The 24403-nt window shown below is 32.2% G+C and overlaps 1 protein-coding gene across 1 annotated transcript; it reads left to right on the top strand.

Annotated features, from left to right (window-relative positions):
- Window positions 1–364: 364 nt before the first annotated feature.
- On the top strand, window positions 365–5873 carry LOC149478409 (chitinase-3-like protein 1). Its single transcript, XM_089709219.1, has 8 exons — window positions 365–487; window positions 860–1042; window positions 1819–1919; window positions 2540–2805; window positions 3174–3334; window positions 3565–3719; window positions 4804–5212; window positions 5571–5873. The coding sequence occupies exons 1-8, from the start codon at window positions 427–429 to the stop codon at window positions 5771–5773; spliced, it is 1539 nt and encodes a 512-aa protein (XP_089565345.1). The 5' UTR covers window positions 365–426; the 3' UTR covers window positions 5774–5873.
- Window positions 5874–24403: the final 18530 nt, after the last annotated feature.

Raw genomic sequence — 24403 nt, 5'->3', positions numbered from 1 at the left:
CGGATTGGACGAATGTAAATAGGTTTTCTAGATGATAGTTTTTATATATAACGAGCTGTTGGTCCTCGAAATTTTAGAGTACAAAGAAATGTTAAATGTTGTTTGATAAAAGTTTAAATTGATGTGGAATATTGTTTGTTTGGTTCTGTTTTAAATTTGAATGGAACTGACATTTTTCGTTTGCACATAAAAAAAGTTCTTTAAAATGTTTTTTGTTAGGTTTCGGAAATATATGAAACTCAATGAAAATCCCAGTATTATTGTTATCAATATGATAGTGTAGTATAATAAAACTAGAAGTTCATTATAGTCGGTGAGATATCAAAGAATTGCAATACAGTCACAGCTTAGTGTTAAAAGATAAGAAATTTCTTTAAAAACACTTGGATATGTTAATCGTGAGTTTGTTGATGGGAAAAACAGGAAATGTCGGTGTTTAAATTAGTTATTGTTTTAGTGTTAGTTGGTGTTGTTTCAGCCAATGAAAGTGAGTGAAAAAGTATAATTATTTGAAGTATAATAGTAAGTTTGAGTTCATTGCCGAAAACATAGAACTTTTAAAGAGAGAAATACATTTATCAAAGTGTTAGAAATAAAAAAAATGTATTTGAATTTTGTCTCTAAATGTGTGTAAATATTGAATGTACTCGTACCAAAAAATGTAAATGTATATTAAAATTTCAATACAATACAAGTTAAATAAATACAATTAGATATTATTGAAAATAGATGCACACAAAAAGTTAAACATCCGAAAACAATCAAACATTAAGAACATCAATCAATCTTCATTTAAATCGTTACACAATTTTTATTTCATATTTTTTAATTATATTTAATTAATTGTTATTTTTATCAGAAAAAATCGTCTGTTACTATGGCACATGGGCGACATATAGAAATGGTAATGGGAAGTTTGATGTTGGTAACATCAATCCAGATCTCTGTACACATTTAGTGTACACTTTTGTAGGAATCAATTCACAGGGAAATGTTGTTTCTTTGGATCCATATCTTGATTTACCAGATAATTGGGGTAGAGGTAAGTAAAACGTATCCTTAATAGCATTTTTCACTTTAAAAAAGGTACATGCTACATAGCAGGAATTACCTCTTTCTTTAGTAGTATTTTTAAAATTAATGAAACGGTAAATAAAACGCGTGTATATAATTTTGGGGTTCCTACGCATTAAAAATGTACTTACAAATTAACAATTTACATCTCCTGCTATCTATTAAAATTTATCGTTATCTAACTATAGTAATCCATATTATACAAATAAATAATTAAAATTCTAATCAATTAATCCAAAATTTTAATTAAAAATTTTCACATAATATTTTATCTGTAGTAATGTTATCAAGTTGCTATGTTTTATTAATATATAGACCAAAGATACTCCTAGTCCACCCCGTGGCTATGCCACCAACTTTTCTACTTAACTTCAAGAATTTCTTAACTCTTTGTATATTGTTTTCTGATAAATTAGCTAGAATATTCATATTTTACAGTAACGAAATTTATTTCTAAATATTTCAATCATAAAAAATAACTAATTAAGATCACAACGTGCATTATTCATTTTCTTCGTGATTTTGAAAGACTCTATATAACTCTTTATCTAACGTTATCTGAGAGCAATTTATTGCATATAATAAATATATCAAACATAATAATAAACATTAAATGTCATAGGTACCAAAAGCTATACAAAAATATTCAATCCTTAGTCAGCGATCAAAGGCGGCAAAAAAAATATATAAAAAAATCTCTACCACTCAAACTCTTTCATCAACATTGTTCCGAAAATATTTCAGATAATTTCCGCATTTTCAACGCATTGAAACAAAAGAACACAAAGCTGAAAACTATTCTGGCTGTCGGTGGCTGGAACGAAGCATCAGCAAAGTATTCGATTGTAAGTTTTTTAACCATTATTTATACATAATTTTCCATTTTAGTGGCTTTCCGTCCTGTCCACGGAGATTCACTAGAATAAATAATTAAATAAATAAATATTTCAGGACAATTTTCACACACGGCACGATCTGATCCTTACGCTTGTGTTAAGGAAACCAGATGGCTGATAAACATACATATATAATTTTAAATAAATACTTATATAGATAATTAACACCCAGACACAGAGTAAACATCTATGTTTATCACACACATATTTGCCTCGGGTGGGAATCGAACCCACGAACTCTGGCTTGTAAGGCAGGGCCACTAACAACCAAGCCCACCGGTCAGTCAAATGATAAAGTCAGGAATGAGATGTTTCATAGTAAAAAGTAGCCAATATCTCAATACCCAGGACTCTCTAGACTTCTAATTGCACGAAAATTGGGATTCAGATGTTACACCACTGTAAAAAGTAGCCTATGTCACTCTATGCTTTCCTAACTATCTCAAGACAAAAATCATATCAATAAATCGCTCCCCAACGATGGGAAACAAAGACAAACAAAAAATACACTTTGGCATTTAAAGGTACAGGTATATATTAGGTACTAAGGATTACTCTTCTTACACCAGATGGCAGCAAGTTCAGCCCTAAGAAAGAATTTCATATCAAGTGCAATCAAAATGATAATGACCCATGGTTTTGATGGCCTTGATATCGACTGGGAATATCCGAACCGGCGAGATTCTGTCAATGGAAAGGCCGATATTGAGAACTTTACCAAATTGCTGAAGGAATTGAGAACTGAGTTTGACAAATACGGGCTTTTGCTAAGCGCCGCTGTTGCTTCTACTCGAGACACTGCGTCACTATCATATGATATTCCATCTATAGGACAGTACGTTGTATTCCTTTTTATAAAAGAATTTATGTTTCTATATTTATTAATAATCTGATTTGTTTACTTAGTTCTAAATTTCCCTTTGAAACAATCTTTATTTTGGCACAATAATGAATTATGGCGCATTTTCATTGATCGTTAGCTTGTTAGCTTGCGAATTTTGATTAAAATACTTTTACATTATTCAATTTTATTCATGTGTACTTTTTTATTAGAGAGACAGTAGAAATAAATCAGTACTCACACCCCTGTATGCGAGCTCTATCGACTATAAATTGTTCCACAACTTTTCTAAAGTTTATCTTTGTATATGATTGGCACTTGAAAGAATTCAACAGTTAAATCGATGTTTCTGTAATAACCAGATATTTAGATCTCGTCGGCCTAATGACTTACGACATGTATGGTCCATGGGAAACTGTGACGGGTCACAATTCACCACTACATAAAGGAGAAGGGGATGAAAATATAGCTAGAGAAAACCTTAACACCGTTGATGTAGCTGTAGAGTATTGGCTGTCGCAAGGTATTGTATTTTATTAATCCTTACAACATTATTATTTTTTTTACGATGATCATATTTTGTTGACCTTGTTATTATAGCTATAGCATTGATATGATTTTACGAGCTTATTATATAACAAAAAAAAGACTAAAAAGTCATGATTTTTACTGACCAATTTATTAAAGTTGTTACCACATTAATTCTATACTAAATTATCTTATCTATTCTAATACTAATTCAATATGATTCAGGTTTTCCACCAGAAAAACTAGTGATTGGCCTACCATTTTACGGCCATACATTCACTTTAACAAATCCCAATATTTATTCGGTAAGAGCACCTTCATTTGGACCTGGTATTTCTGGCCCGTACACCGCTACTAGTGGAAACATTGGATACAATGAGGTAAGCTAATATCAATTTTAAGATAGTGTGTGAAGAAGTGATATAGAGCTTAAAATGAAAATTATACTAGGAATTCATAGGGCATTTAAAATACTACTTTTTCATAGGATCTCTTGAAACCATCTTCTTTTCTTCTTTATGGTCGTTAAATAGGCACAATCGTACGTCAAATAAAGAAGCACTTTCTTAATACACTATTATAAATAAAGCAGCTTTCACAACTTTTACACAGGGTATATTTTTTACTGTTTCGAACACTTTACAGCTAACAAGTCACGCTCGGTAAATTATCTGTTTTTAAAACTTCGTAACAAACAAGCTCCTTTATTTCAATAAAGTTCAGTGTCTCTAAACTAAACGAGCCTTAACTTCTACAAGTTTGATAAAAGTTGTCAACTCTTAAGGACCTCATTTACAAATTAAGAACTTTGACATATTTTGAAACAAGGAATGGACAAGTACTTGAATATATTTAATTATATTGTTTTTAATTACGGGATTTCAATTTATAGAAGAGTATAAAAAATGTATGTCAACTATTAATAGCATTAGAATATTTTTTCATCTTAATATATATAAATCTCGTGTCACAATGTTTGTCCTCAATGGACTCCTAAACCACTTAACCGATTATAATAAAATTCGCACACCATATGCAGTTCGATCCAACTTGAGAGATAGGATAGTTTAAACATGTAGGTAACACGGGCGAAGCCGGGGCGGACCGCTAGTAAAAATATATAAAGCAGCATAATATGACATTGCAACTATAAATATTATAATAAGTAATCTGTGCCATAAGTATTATTATTTATTACTGAAGTTTACAAATTCAAGATCTGCTTTATAATAAATTTTAGTGCGAGATTTTATCTGTGATATGTGCTATAATTATCAAAGATACCTAACGAAGAGAAGTTATTAATTATGCCCGTATTAAATACCGCAGAGAAAGTTATGAAATAGGTCACGAATCGTATGCGTAAACTTTCACCAAGTTATATTAATTTATCTCAAGCCCTGTGTAGTAGAATTAATTTCACATTATCACTGTCAGCTACAAAAATAATATAATTTCTTTCAGTTTTGCACTTTACTTCGTGAACAAGAATGGAACATTTATTTTGATAGCTTGGCAAAAGTTCCTTATGCTGTTCAGAACAGAAACTGGGTGTCATATGACGATGTAAATTCTCTTATTGCCAAAGCAAAATACGCTTTAAGTATGAACCTTGCTGGGGTCATGATTTGGAGTATAGAAACTGATGATTTCCATGGCTTGTGCAGTAATGAAACCTTTCCTCTATTGAGAGCGGTTAAGCGAACATTGTCTACTTCAAACTCTACTAGCTCTACTATAGGTCCTGTGTCTACGCCTACGACAAATAGTCCTATAACGACATCTGTGTCAACTACACAACATAGTACAAGTTCTACTAGTTCTGTTACGTCACCGGGTTCATCGAGTACTATTTCTACTGTAACAACTTCAGGTATTGTTACTATGACATACAATTTGAGATAATTATGCAAAGAATTGTTTTTACGTTTCTTGTGTACAGTTCTACTTGAGAATCAGTTCAGTTGTTTTTTGTTTATCCTTTAATTTTAACTTAATGTGTTTGTTTATTGATTACTCAATATAAGTATTTTATTTCCCTTCATAACATTAGCATCTATAATTATTGTATTATATACCTTAACTATTGGAATGCTTCTTCTCTTTCGATGTGCTGTAAAATTTTGCTTAATTCGCACGTCGTTTAAGATACGTTTTGTGTGTTTGCTTCTATACTATAAATAACTTCATTTCCTTTTTTTTAATTATTATAACCATATCATTGTTTTCAGCTCCATCAACTCCAACCACAGGCTTTACCTGTGAATCAGCTGGAATGTTCCCAAACCCAAAGGACTGCGGATCATTCTACGTGTGCATACAAAATTTAGATGGATCGTTCCTTCCACACTTCTTCACTTGCCCAGCAAACCTATATTGGGATGAGAATAAGATGTCATGCAATTATCGTTATGCAGTTTCTTGTTCAGTTTAAAAATAATAATTTTGACGTATCATAGAAGAAATCGTGTTAAATTGTTTTAAAGTAACATAACCAGAAGTGGTTTTAAGTTAAAGAATAGAAATGTACTTTATAAAAGATAAATCTTTGGTTTTATTGTTGACAATATGTTTCGAATTTAATTGCACATGTTATAGATGTTAAAAAATAAATAACTTACCATTATATACTGTGTTTTATTTGGTAACTGACTTGTTCTACTCCTGGTTGATCTATCTTAATACATTTTTCTAATTTTTTTCAAACATAATTTCCTCATTTCAAAAAGGTTAAAAACTTTGAAGACTGACTTTGATATATTATCACAGTGGGCTCATTTGATACAAAGAGATAAGAAACAGAAAGAATATTAAAGCTTACATTACCTAACGTTATCCGATAAGGCATTATCTTCAAATGTAAGGTTCAACATCAAACTTTGATCCGATTTCGTGTTTTAGACAGTTCAAATGTAATCCGATGGTTTCGCCTTAGGCTGCCTTAAAATCGGAACAATCTCTCTGTGTAACCTTTCATTATATTCTCTATTATTATAAGTCTATGATAAAATTGAAGAACAAAACATCGAAGTACAGTTTCTTGGCTTTGTTATTTTCTCTGCTTTCTTGAGTTAAATATCAGTCTGTATTCAAAAGCTGGAGGCTAATGTTATGCACTTCTATGTTAATTTTTCAATTACAAAATCTATTTAATTTAATATTGTTTAAGAAACACAAAGGAAAATATATTCACTTTTTGTGCAATACTAGTCCCGCGGTTTCACGCGCATTGCTCGGCTATTATTGGTCTAGAAGCGTGATGATGTTATCGCCTATAGCCTTCTTCGATAAATGGCCTATCAAACACTGAAATAATTTTTCAATTTGAACCGGTAGTTGCTTGAACCAAACAAACAAAATCTTCAGCTTTTTATTATTAGTTATAAAAGATCATACGAAATAATCCGGTACGTAAATCTGGTAAAGTACATATTGTAGTCTGTACATAATATAGTACCTACTAGCTTACCGCCTGCGGCTTCGCCCACTCTGTCTAAAGCCTAATAAATTATATACTACAACCTTCTTCTTGAATCGCTCTATCTATAACTAAAAAAACCGCATCAAAATCCGTTGCATAGTTTTAAAGTTTTAAGCATACAAAGGAACATAGGGACAGAAAAAGCGATCGTTTTATACTATGTAGTGATAAGATTGTAAGGTAACAAAAAGCCTCATGCAATATGATTACGCGAATACATCATAGAAGCAATGCGGAGTTCATAATTCCAAGCTCTCAACTGCACACAATCTGAATATGCAACAAAGAGATATAGCTCGAATTAACATGATATTATAGGGCATCCCATTTACATTAGCATCAAATGGAAATAAAGCCTGGAACAATTCCAACGATGATTTCGATTTCTCGACGTTTCAAAATGATCTCCACGAAATGCAAATTACGCGGTGCTAACGTACCTTGCCTTGTTACTTGCGGTGCCGTTTATTATATGCGATATTTTGTCGGAAGGTAATTATAATAATATTATTTATAGGTTTTAATAAAATATACATTAGGTGAGGATAAGTAATTTAACATATAAAATGAAGAAACAGTTGTAATATAAATTCTTTATAACTGTACAATTCTGTCCTTGCTAAGTTAGTGAAATATAATTCATGCCGAAATGTAAATCATGTTTATAAATAGGTAGCAGCAATTCTGAGTTAGGAGCCAGATATAAACTCGTAAGAAATTGTATTTCACTATAATAATAGTATTTCATTGCTCACTAAATAGTCGCTTTTCTCTATTCAGTCCATTAGCATTTATGTTTTTTAATTTCAAAATTTCACCTGAATATCGTATTGCATATGCCAAATTACAGATTTATTTTAAGTTTTCACTAAACCACCTTTTTATCAACTGGTTGAATCAATGTCAATGTAGAGACTTCAATCTAATCTCAATAAACGTTGTTCGATACTTTAACTAAAATAAATATATAAGAGCAAGCAACGATTTATCGTAAGCACTAAAACATACTTCAAACTGCAATTTGAGATTCAATCAGTTTCTTCTCAACATTGTCGTCTTCGATTGATAAAAACTGTGTAAATTCATCGGCTTTGTATAAATAGATAAGATTTTTCTTTTGCCTCGATTTTAATAAAGGTCCCTGATATTAATTGACTTTCAATTTTCATTTTCCTTTAGCAACATTTATTGAGTTTGAAGCAACTTCGTTTTATATAAGTGCTGGTTTTCATCGTTTGAATACCAAATGTTTAAAGTTATTATTTAAACAGCATAATATTAGGTAAAAAGGATACATGAAAATATATAGATATTGGAAGGTTTAATTCTCACTTATAATACCACAAGAGCTTCAAAATTATCGGGTATTTTCCGATAGGTTCGTTGCAAACAAATGAAGGAGTCAAGTTTTTAGTCAAGGTTAAAAAATCACTCGCGCTTCGCGCTCGTGATTTTTCCTGAAAGACTTGACGAATTTATTTGTTTGCAGGGAACCTTGAGGGAAATGCCAGATAATTTTGAAGCTCGTGTGGTATTCGGGAGATTATTTTTCCGTCGCAAATGTCGGCCAATAATTTCACAATTGAATTGAACCTGTCAGTTTGACGTCAACGACCAGAGAAAATTTTCAAAAAATTATCAGTATAATACCATGTAGGTTGTACCACGTGACGCCGAATGGTGCAATTCTATTGGTCGATATTTGGGTCGGAAAAATAATCATTATTATTCGCTTTAAGTAAAGCAATTGATGTTTTTTGTAAACGATTTGCTGACAATTAAGTGTGAGAAGAAAATACTTATCTGTCACTATCTTCTTAAGGGCTTGGTCTAGTAGTGCAAACAAATGCATCCTGTCATCCTATATGTAAATAATACAAATGTACTAAGGGAAAGTTACTCCACTTAATTTTTAAAAATTAAATCATTCGTATAATTTAATATTCGTAATAAGTACCAAAAATGACAATTTGAAACAATTTTCGTGAAAATTACACCGGATGATTTTTTTTATCAGTACACAAGATTTGCGAATACTTTCTATTGATATCTTCAACTTCATGTTTATATAACTGATCAACTTTTACAAAGAAATTTGGACGAAATATAAAAAAAAATAAGCTTTCCATACAAAATGCATATACATTAATATACATTAAATATACATTTTTTTCTACCTAAGTTTCTTAGTGAAAGTTGTTCAGTTTTAACTAATAAATCGGATAAACAAATTTTGTATATAATAAAAAAAGTGTAATGTTTGTGTTAAAAAATTATAAAATAGAAAAATACGCAAATGAAAACAAAAGATATTTATTTCTGACTAGCTTCCGCCCGCGACTCCGTCCGCGCGGATGTCAGTCTTCGCGTCTTCTACAGATTTATTATATTATGTATAATATATAGATTTATATTTATAAACCTAATAAATCTTTTGCTAGCATTATGATGCTTTATCGGTTGCACTGGATTTATCTCTTTTTTTTCAATCGCTTGAATGATATAGGATGGGTCCTTGATGGCATCGAATGCTGAAGTCTCGAATCAATCAATTCTGACAGTAGGCAATTTATGTAAAATCTTGATAATGGTCCATCATTTTATTTTGCCTAAACGTTACATACTTTTTTATATATTCTATTTTTAACGAATGATTCACTCCAGTCCAAACAGCAAATAAGCAGACTTCTGCTTCTGCAACGTTTAGTTGTCCCTGAATTCGGAAAAAATAGTCATGATTCTTATCTATGACAAAAGTGTTATTTTTTGCATTGTATTTCAAATATTAAATTTTTTTTTAACCGCATCTTCCGCATTCATGTCTTTTGCCGGAATTAGACATTTAACTTTTACTAGTCCCATTTTCCCTTTTTGATATGGGAGTGTATAAAGTAAATTTTTTAGATATTTCTCGTTATACTTTTAAAAAGTTATTATTGTCATTTTGCTCATTAGGTAAAGTAATTTCGATATCAGTTTTAAGTTTTTTGATTCCTGCAATAATAACGTCATAATCGCCTGCACATACTTATCGATTACACCCTGTATACAATCCACCATCCACATTCATAATGTTTTCCTGTCCTCCTCTCCTTTACGCTGTTCACCGATACATTTTAAATGAGTAAATCTGCTACCACTGAAGGATGTTTCATTGTGATCAGCAAATTTTCACCACTGTTGTCGATTATTTGTTTTTCATTTTTAATCAGCAATTGGGAATCATCAGTTTTGTTTTTTGCAGATTGGTGATGTACCCTAACAATACGTCGAAAAGGGAAAGCATCAACGAATTATCGTTTTCGTCCTCTTTTTTTATTCTTCGCGTCTCTGTTACTTCTGTTTGTTTAGTTCTCAACACCCACTGAATTTTCTATGTTATTGTGATCTTCCATTACATCTGAGTTTTGATGATGTGATGATAATCCATTCGTTTTAATATGGGTACTTAGAGTTGGTAGACTAAACTAGAAATGGCGGACTAAATTTGTCAGCGCGTCTGTAAGATCAGAATATAAAACCAACATCCTGTATTTAAGTTACAAAATTAATAATCAAACAACATGCCGCTACGTTGAAAATGACTAGAAGAAAAAATTAAAACACCTCGGATCAATTTTGGAGTAAACAAATCATTTTCCCCGTATGGGGATTTCCCCGGATGAACTTGGGAAGTTCAAGTTCTCAATACAAGTTTATATTATATTTCGTATTTCTCAAACGAAAAATAAACATTTTTGGAACTTCAAAAAAATTATATTATAAGAACATTTATGAGCTTACTTTAGTTTTAAAGAAATATACATCCCTTTACTGACACCCCGTAAAATAAAGAAATTGTTGCCAATCACCTTTGCAATCTATTTGGTTTCATTAACTTTATGTTCGAAGATAATTTTTTTTCTAGTAGTTACACGCGTATTTTTTTCGTTTATTTTCCATATCGAAATCAAATGTTTAAAAATACGAATATTTGCACAAAACTAAGATAAAAATAATCAATTAACAAAAATATTAAATTTAATGAAGTAGAGCAACTTTCACTTCGGTATGAAGGAAAATCGAGCGTAGAGCACACGTCAGAACGCTCCGGCCCAAGGAGCGCGACTAAAGAAATTCGCTAGGATTTTTCCTAATTATTTTAAATATATTTTAATATTTAAAGAATTATCAAAATTCAAAAAAAAAATTTTTTAAAGGATTAATACTCATTGGTCTTCAACCAACTCGAATAAATTAATGGAAAAAATAACTTTTAGCAGTATTTATCAATAGATTTTGTAAGGCAAAAAATGGGAAATTTAATGAATTTATAACGTTCTAATTAAGAAAATCATAAGTTTCTCGGCAATTGTATTCAGCAGTTTTTAATAACGACTATATAAGGATAATAATGTGCTGATCAGATTGTGTAAATTGTAATCGGTTGCAACGTAGTGAGTGCACAAACTTAGCTCGAAATGTCTTTGGGAGAAAGAGACTTATCTTGAAGGCCTGATTAAGGTAAAATAAAGTAACTTTATAAATGTGAAAAAATTCACGCGCATTGCGTATATAACACTAATTGATGAACAAGAAAAAAAAATTCAGTTTATCATTTCATTAGCCGGGAAAAAATTGTCAAATAACTTGTTGAAAACGCAATTTTGCTAGACTGCAGCCTTAATATAGATAATAGACAAGGAAATGTACAGGATGGAGGGATATAGGAATTGGGTTACTCTTTCACGCGGAACCAGCGGATATAAATAGAATAAAATAAAAATATTTTTCATAAAAAATTAAGTTTTATTCAAAATAATATTATTTTTTTATAAAAAAATGTGAGAAGTTGCAATAGACATTTTCATAGCTATAAGCGTGTTTAAAAATTTCTGCGATCGGTGGTGTTGACACCTGTGACTCCTGTGACATGACAACGGTGGCCGCTCACATCCAGGCCCTTCTTCCGATGTTCACACATGCGCCTCCTGTAAAAGACAAATTGCTTAACATTTCACTTAATTGTATCAGGTAAAATATTGATAACTAGCTGTGCCCCGCGGTTTTACAAGCGTGGCTCCGCTCCTGTTGGTCTTAGCGTGATGATAGCCTACAGCTTTCCTCGATTAATGGGCTATCTAACACCGAAATAACTTTTCAAATCGGACCAGTACTTCCTGAGATTAGCGCGTTCAAACAAACAAACAAACTTCAGCTTTATAATAAATTTGCATTACGAAAAAACTTAACTGTACGTCAAAACAAGCAAATTGATTTTACTATAAAACGTTTGTAGTACATTAGCGATACACAGTAAATCTCAAACATTATGTTCTGGGGTAATTAATGCCGAACATAAAATATTAAGCGCAGCGTATGCACATTATTTATTATATGAACTCCTCGAAATAAAGCTGTTGTCTATTTATAAGTGAAATGTAAGGTTAGGGTAAGGTTTAAGGTGCTTAAAAACAATTTTGAAAGCTTGTATGCAAAAAAAGATATGGTTTCTCTGTCTGTCGGTATATTTCCACATACTAAACTAATATCACTATATATAATTAGCTTAAATACTCTAATTAAGGAACAGGATACCTTTTATTCCGTTATTAACACGTAGAGCCGTCTTACAATCCAGATAAAAGTATTACTTATAGAGATGAGAGAAGTAGGTAGAGATAAACTACGATAACATGGCGCGCCCCTCCAAATTACTGTTTCAATGTGTGTAGTGACATCCTTACGAAGGAGTTTGTATGTAGTTGTACGTATTCGTCTTTAGTACTTTACGTCCAGATTTGTTGGTCAACTAATCATAAGTTGCCGAGCGCCCAAGACAACGCACGTGTCGTTTTCATAAAATACGTCAGTGCAGCGCCATTACTAATAATAATGAGCGATTAGAGCGTGACTAGTCGAGCAACAAATCCGTGGATTTGTTTTTGTTTGACGGCCGTCTCATTACGCACACATGCGTTGTGAATCTTGGTGGTGCATTGTAAATACTTTCAAACGTTTTGAATTTTGGAGGGGCGCGCCATGTTATCGTAGTTTATCTCTACTGACTAATAATAATTTTCTACTATTCAAATGATATTTTTATCGTTTTAATTAAAACTTTAAATCCAGCAATTTCAGTATTTTTTTCAACAAATCGAGCTAAAACGAAATTATTATTCTACTATTCAAATTTAAATTTAAATTAAGAACGACATTTTTTTATATTAGAACAGGATTAATTTGACAGCTGTTTCTTTAGTCAAAATTTAAGGGGAATAATAAAACGAGCGACTGAAAATAAAGTGAGCGACTGATTATGAGATACTGATTTAATAACTTGAGCGGTATGGATTTGAGTAAGCGACAAATAATCTAAACAAGCAACGAATATTAGTTGATAATAAAATACAGATTGAGCGTACTAAAGGAGGATTGTGATTAATCCATTTGATATATTAGAATTCTAACTGTGTGATTACATTACTATATGAGCGACTAAATTACTAGTTGAGCGAATAGATTACTAAGTGAGCGACTAAATTACGCTCATCTAGAGCGACTAAAAACACTAGAATAAATTGTTCAAATAGTTATTTGATAAAACTTTCAAAAACAAATTGAACTGATAGTACCTACTCTGTCCATTATAGTATTTTTCAAAGTGATTTTTCTATTCGAAATACCTCGATTAAGATAAAATGCCACTCAGTATAAATAAATCATATGCCAAATAATGAATATAATACAAGACGTAATTTTGTCACTCAAACAACTAATATTAGGTCACTCAAATATTATGAAGCTGCTCATTTTGTATTTTATGTAACGCAAATTAATGTTTGTTAGCTGTTGCTGATCTATTAATTTTTCATCGCTCGCAGTCAGTCGCTCACTTAGTAATTCTGTAACCCCAATTAATTATTTTTGATAACTAAAAATTTAATTTACAGTCACTCGTTTAAATACTACCCAAAATTTAACCAACCAGACCACAACGCATTTGTTTTTAATTCACATTCAGCCAAATGTTTAGCTAAATCGGTATTAGGGTATGTACACACTGCGGATTATTCGTAATCCGTTCTAAATAGTCTGTCATCCCTCTTACATGTACAACGGCTCATAAATTATGTTATTAAACACCGCACCAACGTTTGCCAGCAATTAAATATCAATTTTGCATTCATTTATCATTTTCGGTATACATACGTTATCTTTGATAATGCTGAGTTCGCAATTATCAAAGTTTCACGCGTATAAGTATTTAAACTATTTTCTGTATCGTTGTTTAATAAAAAATATATCTATAAATTTTTATATTATGCTGAGTTTGCATAATTATTAGGCTTTATATACATAACTGTATATCTATACTAATTTTATAAAGTTGAAGAGTTTGTTTGTTTGTTTGAACGCGCTAATTACAGGAACTACTGGTCCGATTTGAAAAATTCTTTCAGTGTTAGATAGCCCATTTATCGAGGAAGGCTATAGGCTATATTTATCATCACGCTAAGATCAACAGGAGCGGAGCAATGCGGGTGAAACCGCGGAGCACAGCTAGTTATTTAATAAATATCATCAAGAAAACGTAGCTTTTCTATTGTCTATTTAGAAATATAGTAAATAATACGAAATTAATTCCCGTTCTATTTGACGCAAGCAATTACGTAATCCTGTTAAACCGAGAAATGACAAAACACATCCAATGAATTCACCAACAAAGGTCTGTAATTTATTGGAGCCCCTTCGTTATAATGAAATTTAAAAATGCGTCTGACAATCGAATTGGGTCAAAGCGAATTGATGCCTGTCCTATTGTATCACTTTACATTGAAAATTGTTGTATATACTTAGTGTTTTTTGGTAGATAAGAGGGAGCATTCTTCTTCTCTTAATCAACGGCTCCAATAAGCAGGGACTCTGCCAATATCCAGTATATATGGGAGAGACAGGACTCAAATTTCAGTCAGATAGACTTGTCTTTGACATTTAAAATTTGGTACTGAGTGGAAAAATGCAGAAATTTTGATCAACTTGGAGCGGCTAGAACGAACACATAAGTCATAAGACAATACAAGAGAAAGCATGATATTATGGTCAACTAGCTTTCTACCCGTGGCTTCCCCTGCGTGGTTAAAGAAAATTCTCATGGGGTGTTTCATTGCAACAAATAAACATGCCACTCTCTGGTTTCCTAACTATCTTCAGAAACAAAATCATACCATTAAATAGCCCCAGAAAGAAAGACAAACAAAAACAATTTCGCTTTTTACAACGCGCGGTTTCGTCCGCGGACTTACGCGGGCAATCTGCAATACCATATATTTATATAGCTTATGTGTTATTCTGCTACATAAGCTACATCTGTGTTAAGTATCATCAATAACTGTTCAGTGGATTCCACAAGATAGAGTAACAATCATACTAGTAACAATATATTCGTACTAACTATAGCGTTTTAAGTAGGACTAGTAGGAAGTAGGATTGTACCAAATAAAGAAACACAACACCAAACATAAAACACGTTGAAAAACATAACGTTCACCTTCACATCTTATCTGTAACTGTATTTACGATTCTGGAAACTATGAATAAATAAACTTCCATCTCGTTTCTCGTCTCGTATAAAAACGTAAAACCAATTATTCCAAGACGGTGTTATTGTAGAAGGATAATGAAAATTATATTTTATTGTTGCTTTGTGACCTATTAATAGTTACTTTTTCTTGTCTGTTCATTTTTATGGAGCGTTTCTTTATTGTGAACTGTTTATTTAGAAAGCTTTCCGTCTGCGGTTTATTTGCATTATTTCTTTCTTTTTAAAGTAGCACAGATAATATAATACTGCTTATAGTTGAGTGCTGTAGTAAAATCGAAATTATTTGCAAATCCTATCCATATTTACTTTTAAATGGACTTTAAATACGAACCAACCATAAAAATATTATAATACTAGCGGTCCGCCCCGGCTTCGCCCGTGGTACATATTTACGTTTTCTCTACATAAGAACCATCCTCGTACTTCAACGAATATAATAAAAAAAGAATTATCGAAATCGGTTCAGCCGTTCTCAAGTTATGCGCTTACCAACACATTTTGGGATCCATTTTTATATTATAGATTAAACACTGCATAAATCTTATACATATGGGTGATTATACAAAAATGGGGTAACTCGATGTCATCAGCCAATTTAAACAAAGTCTTATTATATTTTATTCAAATAACAATCTATTTTAAAACAATGAAGCGTCCTTTATTTGGTCACTCAATTTCACTTCTTTATTTAAAATACAAATGAATAAAAATAATAAATTAATACCTCAAACGTCAGTACTTTGGCATGTCACAACTCCGAAATCCAACAATCAAGTGACTATCGTTTAAACATTATCATCGATTTAAGAAAACTTACTAATTCACTACAATCTTTGATGTACATAGTATTATATACTACAACTTTCATAACGCAATGTTTTCCATTTTATTTAAAAAATAAAATTAAACTTTGTCATCGTTTTCACTAGTCAGTCCGTTGTGTGTTTTTTAAATTCGAAATTCTCGCTAAATATCACCAAGTCGAGGTCAAATCCCTGTCTAAGTATTAATGTTGGTAATGAAGTTACTTGTGCACCGCATATTTTGACGGCCGTCATAACTGTACCAGCGCTAGGGTTGTGTTTGTCCTCTAAAATCTTGCTGCGCCAGTCAACATTTCAGTCCTATGGTGAGTCGTTATTTTATTGTTAATCCGATTTTTATTTTCATTTATAAATGGTTAACTATGATTTGTAAAAATATAGTTTGTTGATATTAGAAATTAGGCAAAAAAACCTAATTTGTGATTATAACCTCATATTAAGTCCCTTTTCATCAATCCGCTGGCATCAGTCCTTTGTCAGATATCGCGCCAGAGGACTGACGGGGCCCCATAGTACTGATGACTCTATCATTTTTGAGAACTTTTATCTTGATTGCTATTGGTATAAGCATTTCTATATTATATTTCAGTTAAAAACATCATGCGCCACGCTAAAAGAAACTGAATTTGACTAGGGAAGAAACATTTAAAAAAGAGTAGCAAAGAAAAGAGCTATTGAAACAAACTACTAATAATTTTATTAAAAAGATCTTATTTTCTTTTAATTATTGATTTTGATGCTTTCAGGGCATAGCTTTTTATATTTATCAGATAAATACGTATACGTATAATACTGTGAAGTAAAATTACCTCAAAATAACATAAAAGTTAATTAATATACTTAATAACATTATAAAAATGTCAAGGGGCTCTTATGAAAACTCAGATGAGACTTTCATTCGAGCCTTTGGTTTTTAATTTTATAATAATTAGTACTTTTAACATAAATATTGGTAGATTTTTAGGGCTCCGAACCTCAAAAGGAAAAAACAGAACCCTTATAGGATCACTTTGTTGTCCGTTTGTCTGTTAAGACGTTTTTTTGGAACGCGTGGAGGTATCAATCTGAAATTTATATTGGATACTCAAGATTAAGAACCCTTGGGGATGTAAAATAATCAAACTTATAACGCAACGCAATCAAAAGATACCTACATCCGTTAATACTGCAAATTTCCACAAAATTCAATATTCGCAAGGGAATAAAAAAACACACAGGATGCTTGCCGTGTATACAGTCTACTATAGTTTACTTCTACTCGGTAAATAGCAACGTCTTATAACACAGATAAAGGAAAAATTGCTAAAAGTGTAAATTTTAAGTTACAAACATAATAAACAATAGGTTTGTTAGGAGTCCAACTCGCACTTGGCCGTTTTTTTGTTTCTATTGTTTGTGAATTACTTAAAATATCAAGTAAAACTAATTCAAAGTAGTAAAAGTTAAGTAAGAGAGTAAGAATATTCACGTTGCGTTAAATGTCAGAAGGCTGTTTTGAAAATTGAGACATTGTTTTTCCCAGTATCACATATTATAAATTATCATTTTTAAACATGTTAAGTACGTAAAATACATGTGCCATTATTAAAACTGAGAGATTTGTAGTAATTTTCATTGAATTTCTTTAAGAATATTACAAGTTATAGTTTTTTATCAGTACCATGTTAGCCTCGTCAGTCCCCTGGAGGCCAAATCCAGAAAATTTAAAATATCTCACAATCTATTTAAAAAAGTGGCTGGCCCGATTTGGAACAATATATTCATTAGATTAGCTATCATATACACCCTAATTTGTAACAATCTGATATAAAAAATATAGTAAACAAAATATCCTCAAAAGTTACCCCATTTTTGTATAATGACCCATATATTATAAAATTCTCGTGTCACAATGATAGTCTGCATACTCCTCCGAAACGGGTGGACCGATTCTCATGAAATTTTCTGTGCATATCGGGTAAGTCTGAGAATCGGCCAACATCTATTTTTCATATGTACCACGGGCGAAGCCGGGGCGGACCGCTAGTAACATATAAGTCTTTAATTTTAATATCACTACATAGTATAAAACAAAGTCGCTTTCCCTGTCCCTATGTCCCTATGTCCTTATGTCCCTATGTCCCTTTGTACGCTTAAATCTTTGAAAATACGCAACGGATTTTGATGCGGTTTTTTTTAATAGATAGAGTGATTCAAGAGGAAGGTTTATATGTATAATAACATCCATTAAATAGTGGAGAAGTACTGTTATTTTTGAGGTTTCTAATGTGATGTCGTAAAAAATTACATTTTTTCCGCTTACATTGCAAACGCAGGCTGAACCCTACGAGTTTTATGAAAATAATGTACTAACTATTATACACATTGAAAAGGTCTACAGAAAAGTCCGCGATGGTATATGTCTATCTCTTCTGGGTAATCCACAATAACTTTTTTTTGTCATTTACTTTTTACGACAAATAATGGTTAATTTTCGATGCGATTTTAACCAATACAGCATTAATCCTTAACCAATTAAATACATTGTTCATTTAATATAGATCTATATGGCCTTTTACACCGTATGATTTAAGTGAATATTTTCGAAGATATTATTACAGATTTAAAAATTACGGGACGTAGCGTTTGCGACGGTACCGGCCGGCCGGGCCGCTATGTTTTTATATACAACGTTCACAGTTTTTCTGTAGTGTTTAGTATCAGCAGTGCACCCGTGCGAAGCCGGGGCGGGTCGCTAGTGTACCTATAAATATTAATTTAGAACCTATACAGCTAATACAATCAATTATCATCAAAACCATTAAAGTAACGCTTTGTCACCGAAATATCAGACTTCAATTACAGGTGGTTCAAATATCGTAGATAACCTCTTGGGATAATTGAATGTTCCGGATTCTATTAGAAAATGTCGAGACGCGCGAAATTCTGGCACCTTAACTCTTTTGTACCTTACTGCGATTAATCGCAACCAATCGCAATACAAGAACCACGCAGCTAACTGCGTCGTTCTTGTATTTGAGTTAAGTACATTGATATTAGATTTCTTTGGATATTACAGCACTTTACTGAAGTTATTATGGTTATGTATCATGTGTAAGTGAAAAAAAAAATGACTATCACTTTATATTGTTTGTAGTATCAATTAGGATATATTAATTGAACATACATTGGATGGCTTTTTTATTTGATGAAGCGAAACTGTCAGTTTTCTATATTTACGTTTTTCAGTCTGCTTAACATCTCATCATTCCAGCCTTTCAGGACGTCCACTGCAGGACATAGGCCTCCCCCAAAGATTTTCAAAACGACCGATCACCAGCGGCCTGAATCCAGCGGCTCCCCCCTTAACATCTATTTACAACAATTATTACAAGTACTGAACAAATCGTGAGAAAAAAATCCGAACATCTGTACAAAACTCGACCATAGAATGGATTGAGAGTTGCCAAGAAGTTATAACTATTTATACCTAACTTTCCGCAATTGAATTCAGGACTATATCCTAGTCTATTACTAGACCTATTGGAAAGAAATAAAGAAATAATTTATAAAACCAAATTTCAAGAAAGTAAGGTTCATATTAAAAGTAAAAATAATTGCACAGTCCCTGAAAGGGTGAAAACTGAAAACAACTCAGTGAAAGTTAAAACATATACATAACATATAAAACCGCTTGTATATTATTTTCTGTAACCTTTTATACTATAATGCTAATATCACCTATTATACTATAATTACTCTGTTATACTTACTTTGTAATGTACACACAACCACAAGCATTATTCCACAGTATTCCACTGTGAAAAAAAGACAGCTATATAGCGTCTAGCGCCATCACCTTCCCACACTGGAATTAACACTGCTTTAAGACATGATAACCCCCTAAGACATTATATTGTAAGCTCCTGTCAATTCGTTACATTATAGTGCCTAAGCCCCCGTCACTACATGATGACTCCATAGTAAGATTGTATGCCATCCAATTAGATTGTGATTGGCCGATCGATTGAGATTATGTAAGGTAGTCCTGGATATTCTAAGTGCAAGCATTGTTCAAATATGGATTTACGAAGTTTGAGTTGGGTTGATAGTTTTAGTTAATACTTAATACCTACTCTATGCTAGTGTGAAGGTGGTAATATTAAGTAGATAGTATATCTATTAGTCACCCGCTACCGGTTCAAATTTTCGTAGAATATTGTTATAGCTTTTCTCGATTTAGGTAGCACTTTATTTTTGTGTTGTAAATTTCAAAACCATTTTTATTTCCAATACAATGTATTTGTAATATTTCTTAAATGTTATTTAAGTTAACAACTGTGTTAATTTCGTTCTCAAATTATTCGTGTTATGCAACAAACACAGAATCTAAGCCTGCATAATAATTATCGACTATTAGTATAAAATTGAAATACATTAAGTTCTAAATTATACAACAGAACTCTACCATAAAGATACCCTCTTAATATTTAAAAAATAAACGTTACGTTCGTTATAAACGTTCTATTATAACCAAATTCATCCATCCAAAGTTTTAAAATTCAGAACCTCATCTCAAAAATAAATCGCGCGTAAGAATGATATAAGAAAATCCTTCATTAAATTCTAACGTTAGGTCCACACAAATCCATCTCGTGTTCGGCCCATTACACACATTCCAGTAATCCACAGCCAATGCATTGTAATGTGACATTATTCGCTCGGCCAGTTTTATTCGGTTGGACAAAACTCCGCCGGGATTCGTTTGACCCAGACGTCCTTACTTTCTTAAGTAATGCTGAATAGGTTAGGAAATAATATGCTTTTTTGTGGGAGTAGAAGGCTTCCTGAATTGGACTAGCTCGTATTGTGGAAGGTATAACTTCCAAAGAAGATGGATGTTAAATGCTGGTTTGCTTGGATGGTTGAACGTGCTAATTTTAGCAACTACTAGCTCGTACTGATTTTTAGTGTGGGCCATTTATGGAGGAGGGCTATCACCTACATAAATTAAAGCCTATATCCATAATGATACGACCAATAGAACATAGAAGAGAAGCAGCAATGAAATATATTGCAAACATGTGAAATGCACGTAGAACCCTGCTTTAATATCTGGTCATAATAAGTGTACCTATACACACATGACGTAAATATTTTTCTTTCTATGTGAAATATATATAGAATATAAGAATAACAAAGTAATATACCCCTGACACGGGAATTTATTGAATAAACCAGGCAATTTGCAACCCCATTATTAAAAATTATGTGTATAATTTGGCTGAGTAAGAAAGACGTCAATAAAATTAGGAAATGTCTCTTTCATTGTAACATCAAATGTGGGACCGGTAGTCCTGTAGCCGTTTGTCAATGTGCCTCCTTTATTTGGCTTGTTAAAGGTTTTCCTTATTTTTTTTACTTTCGCTGACTCAATAACGTTTGAAGAAACAAAAATAAACGACTTCCGAAGTTTTCGTATTGTGGTATTATCTTTACGCTAGGTTGGGGTTAGATTTCTTGGAAGAATGCTTTAGAAGAAAGCCGGTGTTTATTGAGTTTCATAGAAGAGCAAGCAAGATATTATGTTACTCTATACCTAAATATAGAGCCCCTAAAGAAGCACAAGAAAAAATATTTAATAGTTTATAGATAAGTTAACTCTACGTTAATATTAAGTATGCCAATAATAAGCGATACGTAGTTTTTGTTTACTTAGGTTTAGGCTTGTTTAGGTATTTTGGGAATATTATTGTTTCCTTACCACAATTCCATCTTTGTATGCTTTGATAAATTATCTACTTAATTCGCAGATTCAATGTTCCGAGAACTGTACTGAAAATAGGTTATGAGTTCGAACTTCAAGCAAGTAATCTATAATATTATAATCCATTTGGTTATCCATTGTTAATCCAAACAAAAGATCCCAAACGTAGACAGTCAGTAGTCGTGTTCAATTCGAATACTTTTAAATCTCATTTTAAATAGTCCCAGGTGCCGATACCAATTGAAAACAAAAATAACATTGCAACGAGCAAACAGGTCAAATGGAAGGAAATATAAAGGAACTGTCGCTTCACTTAATGCTTTTTTTAATTCTAGAGACGCTTAGCTGTAGCGACCTACTTCTTCTCTAATGTAATGAGGTTGAATTAGCTAGTTTATTTATGGGTTTTGTGAGGAACTGTTGGTAAACGATGTGATATGTTATTTAATAGTTCGTTGTTAAATGAAGCGGGTATAAATCTTGGGTTCGAGTTGCTCGAGCATTGAGATGACTTTATTCTGAACTAAACTGTTTGCAATTTGCTTAGCGTGTATAATCGAAATAATTCTAGTATTTACAAACTGGATTCTGCGGTTTTACTCACGACGTACCCTGTATACTATCCTAAACTTATCAGCTGATTTTCCGTTAAAGAAAACAAACATCCATACATCCATAATATATTCTTACAAACTTTCGCGTATATAAGTACTAGAGGTCCACCCCGGCTTCGCCCGTGGTACATATTTCGTAATAAAAGGTAGCCCATGCCCTTTCTCGGGTATCAAAATATCTCCATACCAAATTTCATGCAAATTGGTTCAGTAGTTTAGGCGTGATTGAGTAACAGACAGACAGACAGAGTTACTTTCGCATTTATAATATTAGTATGGATGAGTAGTAAGATTCGTTGTGTAAGTCCTTTGATATAATACGAAAAACGATAACATTCCTAAACAGCTAGTGATACAATAAATAAGTATTTCATCGTATAAAATATGTAAATAGGATACAAGAATGGATATAGACACGCTTGACCAGCCCCTCAGGCTAGTCAGGCGGTAAATAACAATGTAAATGAGAGGGTTTGGAGACAAAAGGATATGGGATCACATTAGGACGTGTTTTTACGTAATGTCGTGTTCTGAATATCATTGATATTCAATTTTATCAAAATAACTGACTCGGGAAAGGGTTGGACCCATTTTACAGATTCATAAGAACTTAATTCCGAATATTTACTAAAGTTTTAACGTAGATATTGTAAAATTGTATTTTCTATTCATTTTGATCTGTCAAATGCATTATGGATTGCTACTAAATAATAAATCGTACCTTTTTTAATCAAGTAAAGTTACAAATATGAAAATAGACAAGTTCATTGGTTCATCTGTTTGATAGACCCAATATTTTTTTATTAATAGAGATTGAGACTTTACTCTCTAGCGAATTCAAATCGAAATAAATTATATTTTGCGTATTTCAAGAATATTCTTTACCTTTGCCAGTATTAAACTGGATGTAAGTAAACAATTTTCTTTGCGCAGGAACTCCATGTATTATATTTGTCAAATCGTAATAAGCTGACGTAGATATAAGTTGACATGAAACTCGAGATCTCTCAGTTCCGGTTCAATTTATCGATATGAAAAGTCAACACTAGCGTATGTGATGAAACAGGGTTGTCACTTGCAGACTAACAAGAAGGCTTTTCTTTTAATTTTCGTTGACCATTTCTTTATTCCCGTAAATCCATTCTTTATCTATTACACGTATTTGCAAAGACACCTGTACAAAAATTCGTGGGCGGTGGTGATCGGTCACTATGTCATATATCTATGCCGCTACGTCTTAAAGTGGTAACGAAGTAAAAACCACTACTATAATGAAATTTAAACGTTATTGATATAACTATCATTCATCCTATTTTATTGGTCTTCGTTATAGTTAAATTAAAAATCTGGCACTGTCTTTAGTACAATAAAAAAATATAATTTCTATAATATTGGCAGCCCTATCTATTCTGAATAGATTGAAACAAGAAAGAAAACGATTGGAGTGTTTTTTCAGGATATCTATAAGTTTTCAATTTTTCTATCTAAAATATTGCTAGTTAGGTATATGAATTCATTATGAACATCTCTATCTAATATTGCATATGCATATTATTTTAAAACAAAGTTACCCGCACATACTGTTATAAAGTTTAAGGTGAACTGAACGAATTTTGTTGAGATTTTGTATGTGAAGTCCCGTGTCCCCAAGTGGGGTAAGGGGCAGATGCATTATCCATACATCTGTTTCACTGATCGATTTTCTTTAGGGACAAGTAGGTGATCGGCCTTCTGTGTCCTGCCAGACCGAGACATTTTTTTTTCTTCGTCTTCACCGGGAATCGAACCCAGGACCCCTCGGTTGTACGCTCACGC

Source organism: Colias philodice, chromosome 22 (genome assembly GCF_061535455.1).
Source record: "Colias philodice isolate Cphi_HAF_F1 chromosome 22, ilColPhil1 Martin Lab GWU primary, whole genome shotgun sequence".
In the NCBI taxonomy this organism is placed as follows: domain Eukaryota; kingdom Metazoa; phylum Arthropoda; class Insecta; order Lepidoptera; family Pieridae; genus Colias; species Colias philodice.
Note: the sequence above shows the minus strand (reverse complement) of the source record. Positions and strands in the feature narration are given on the sequence as shown.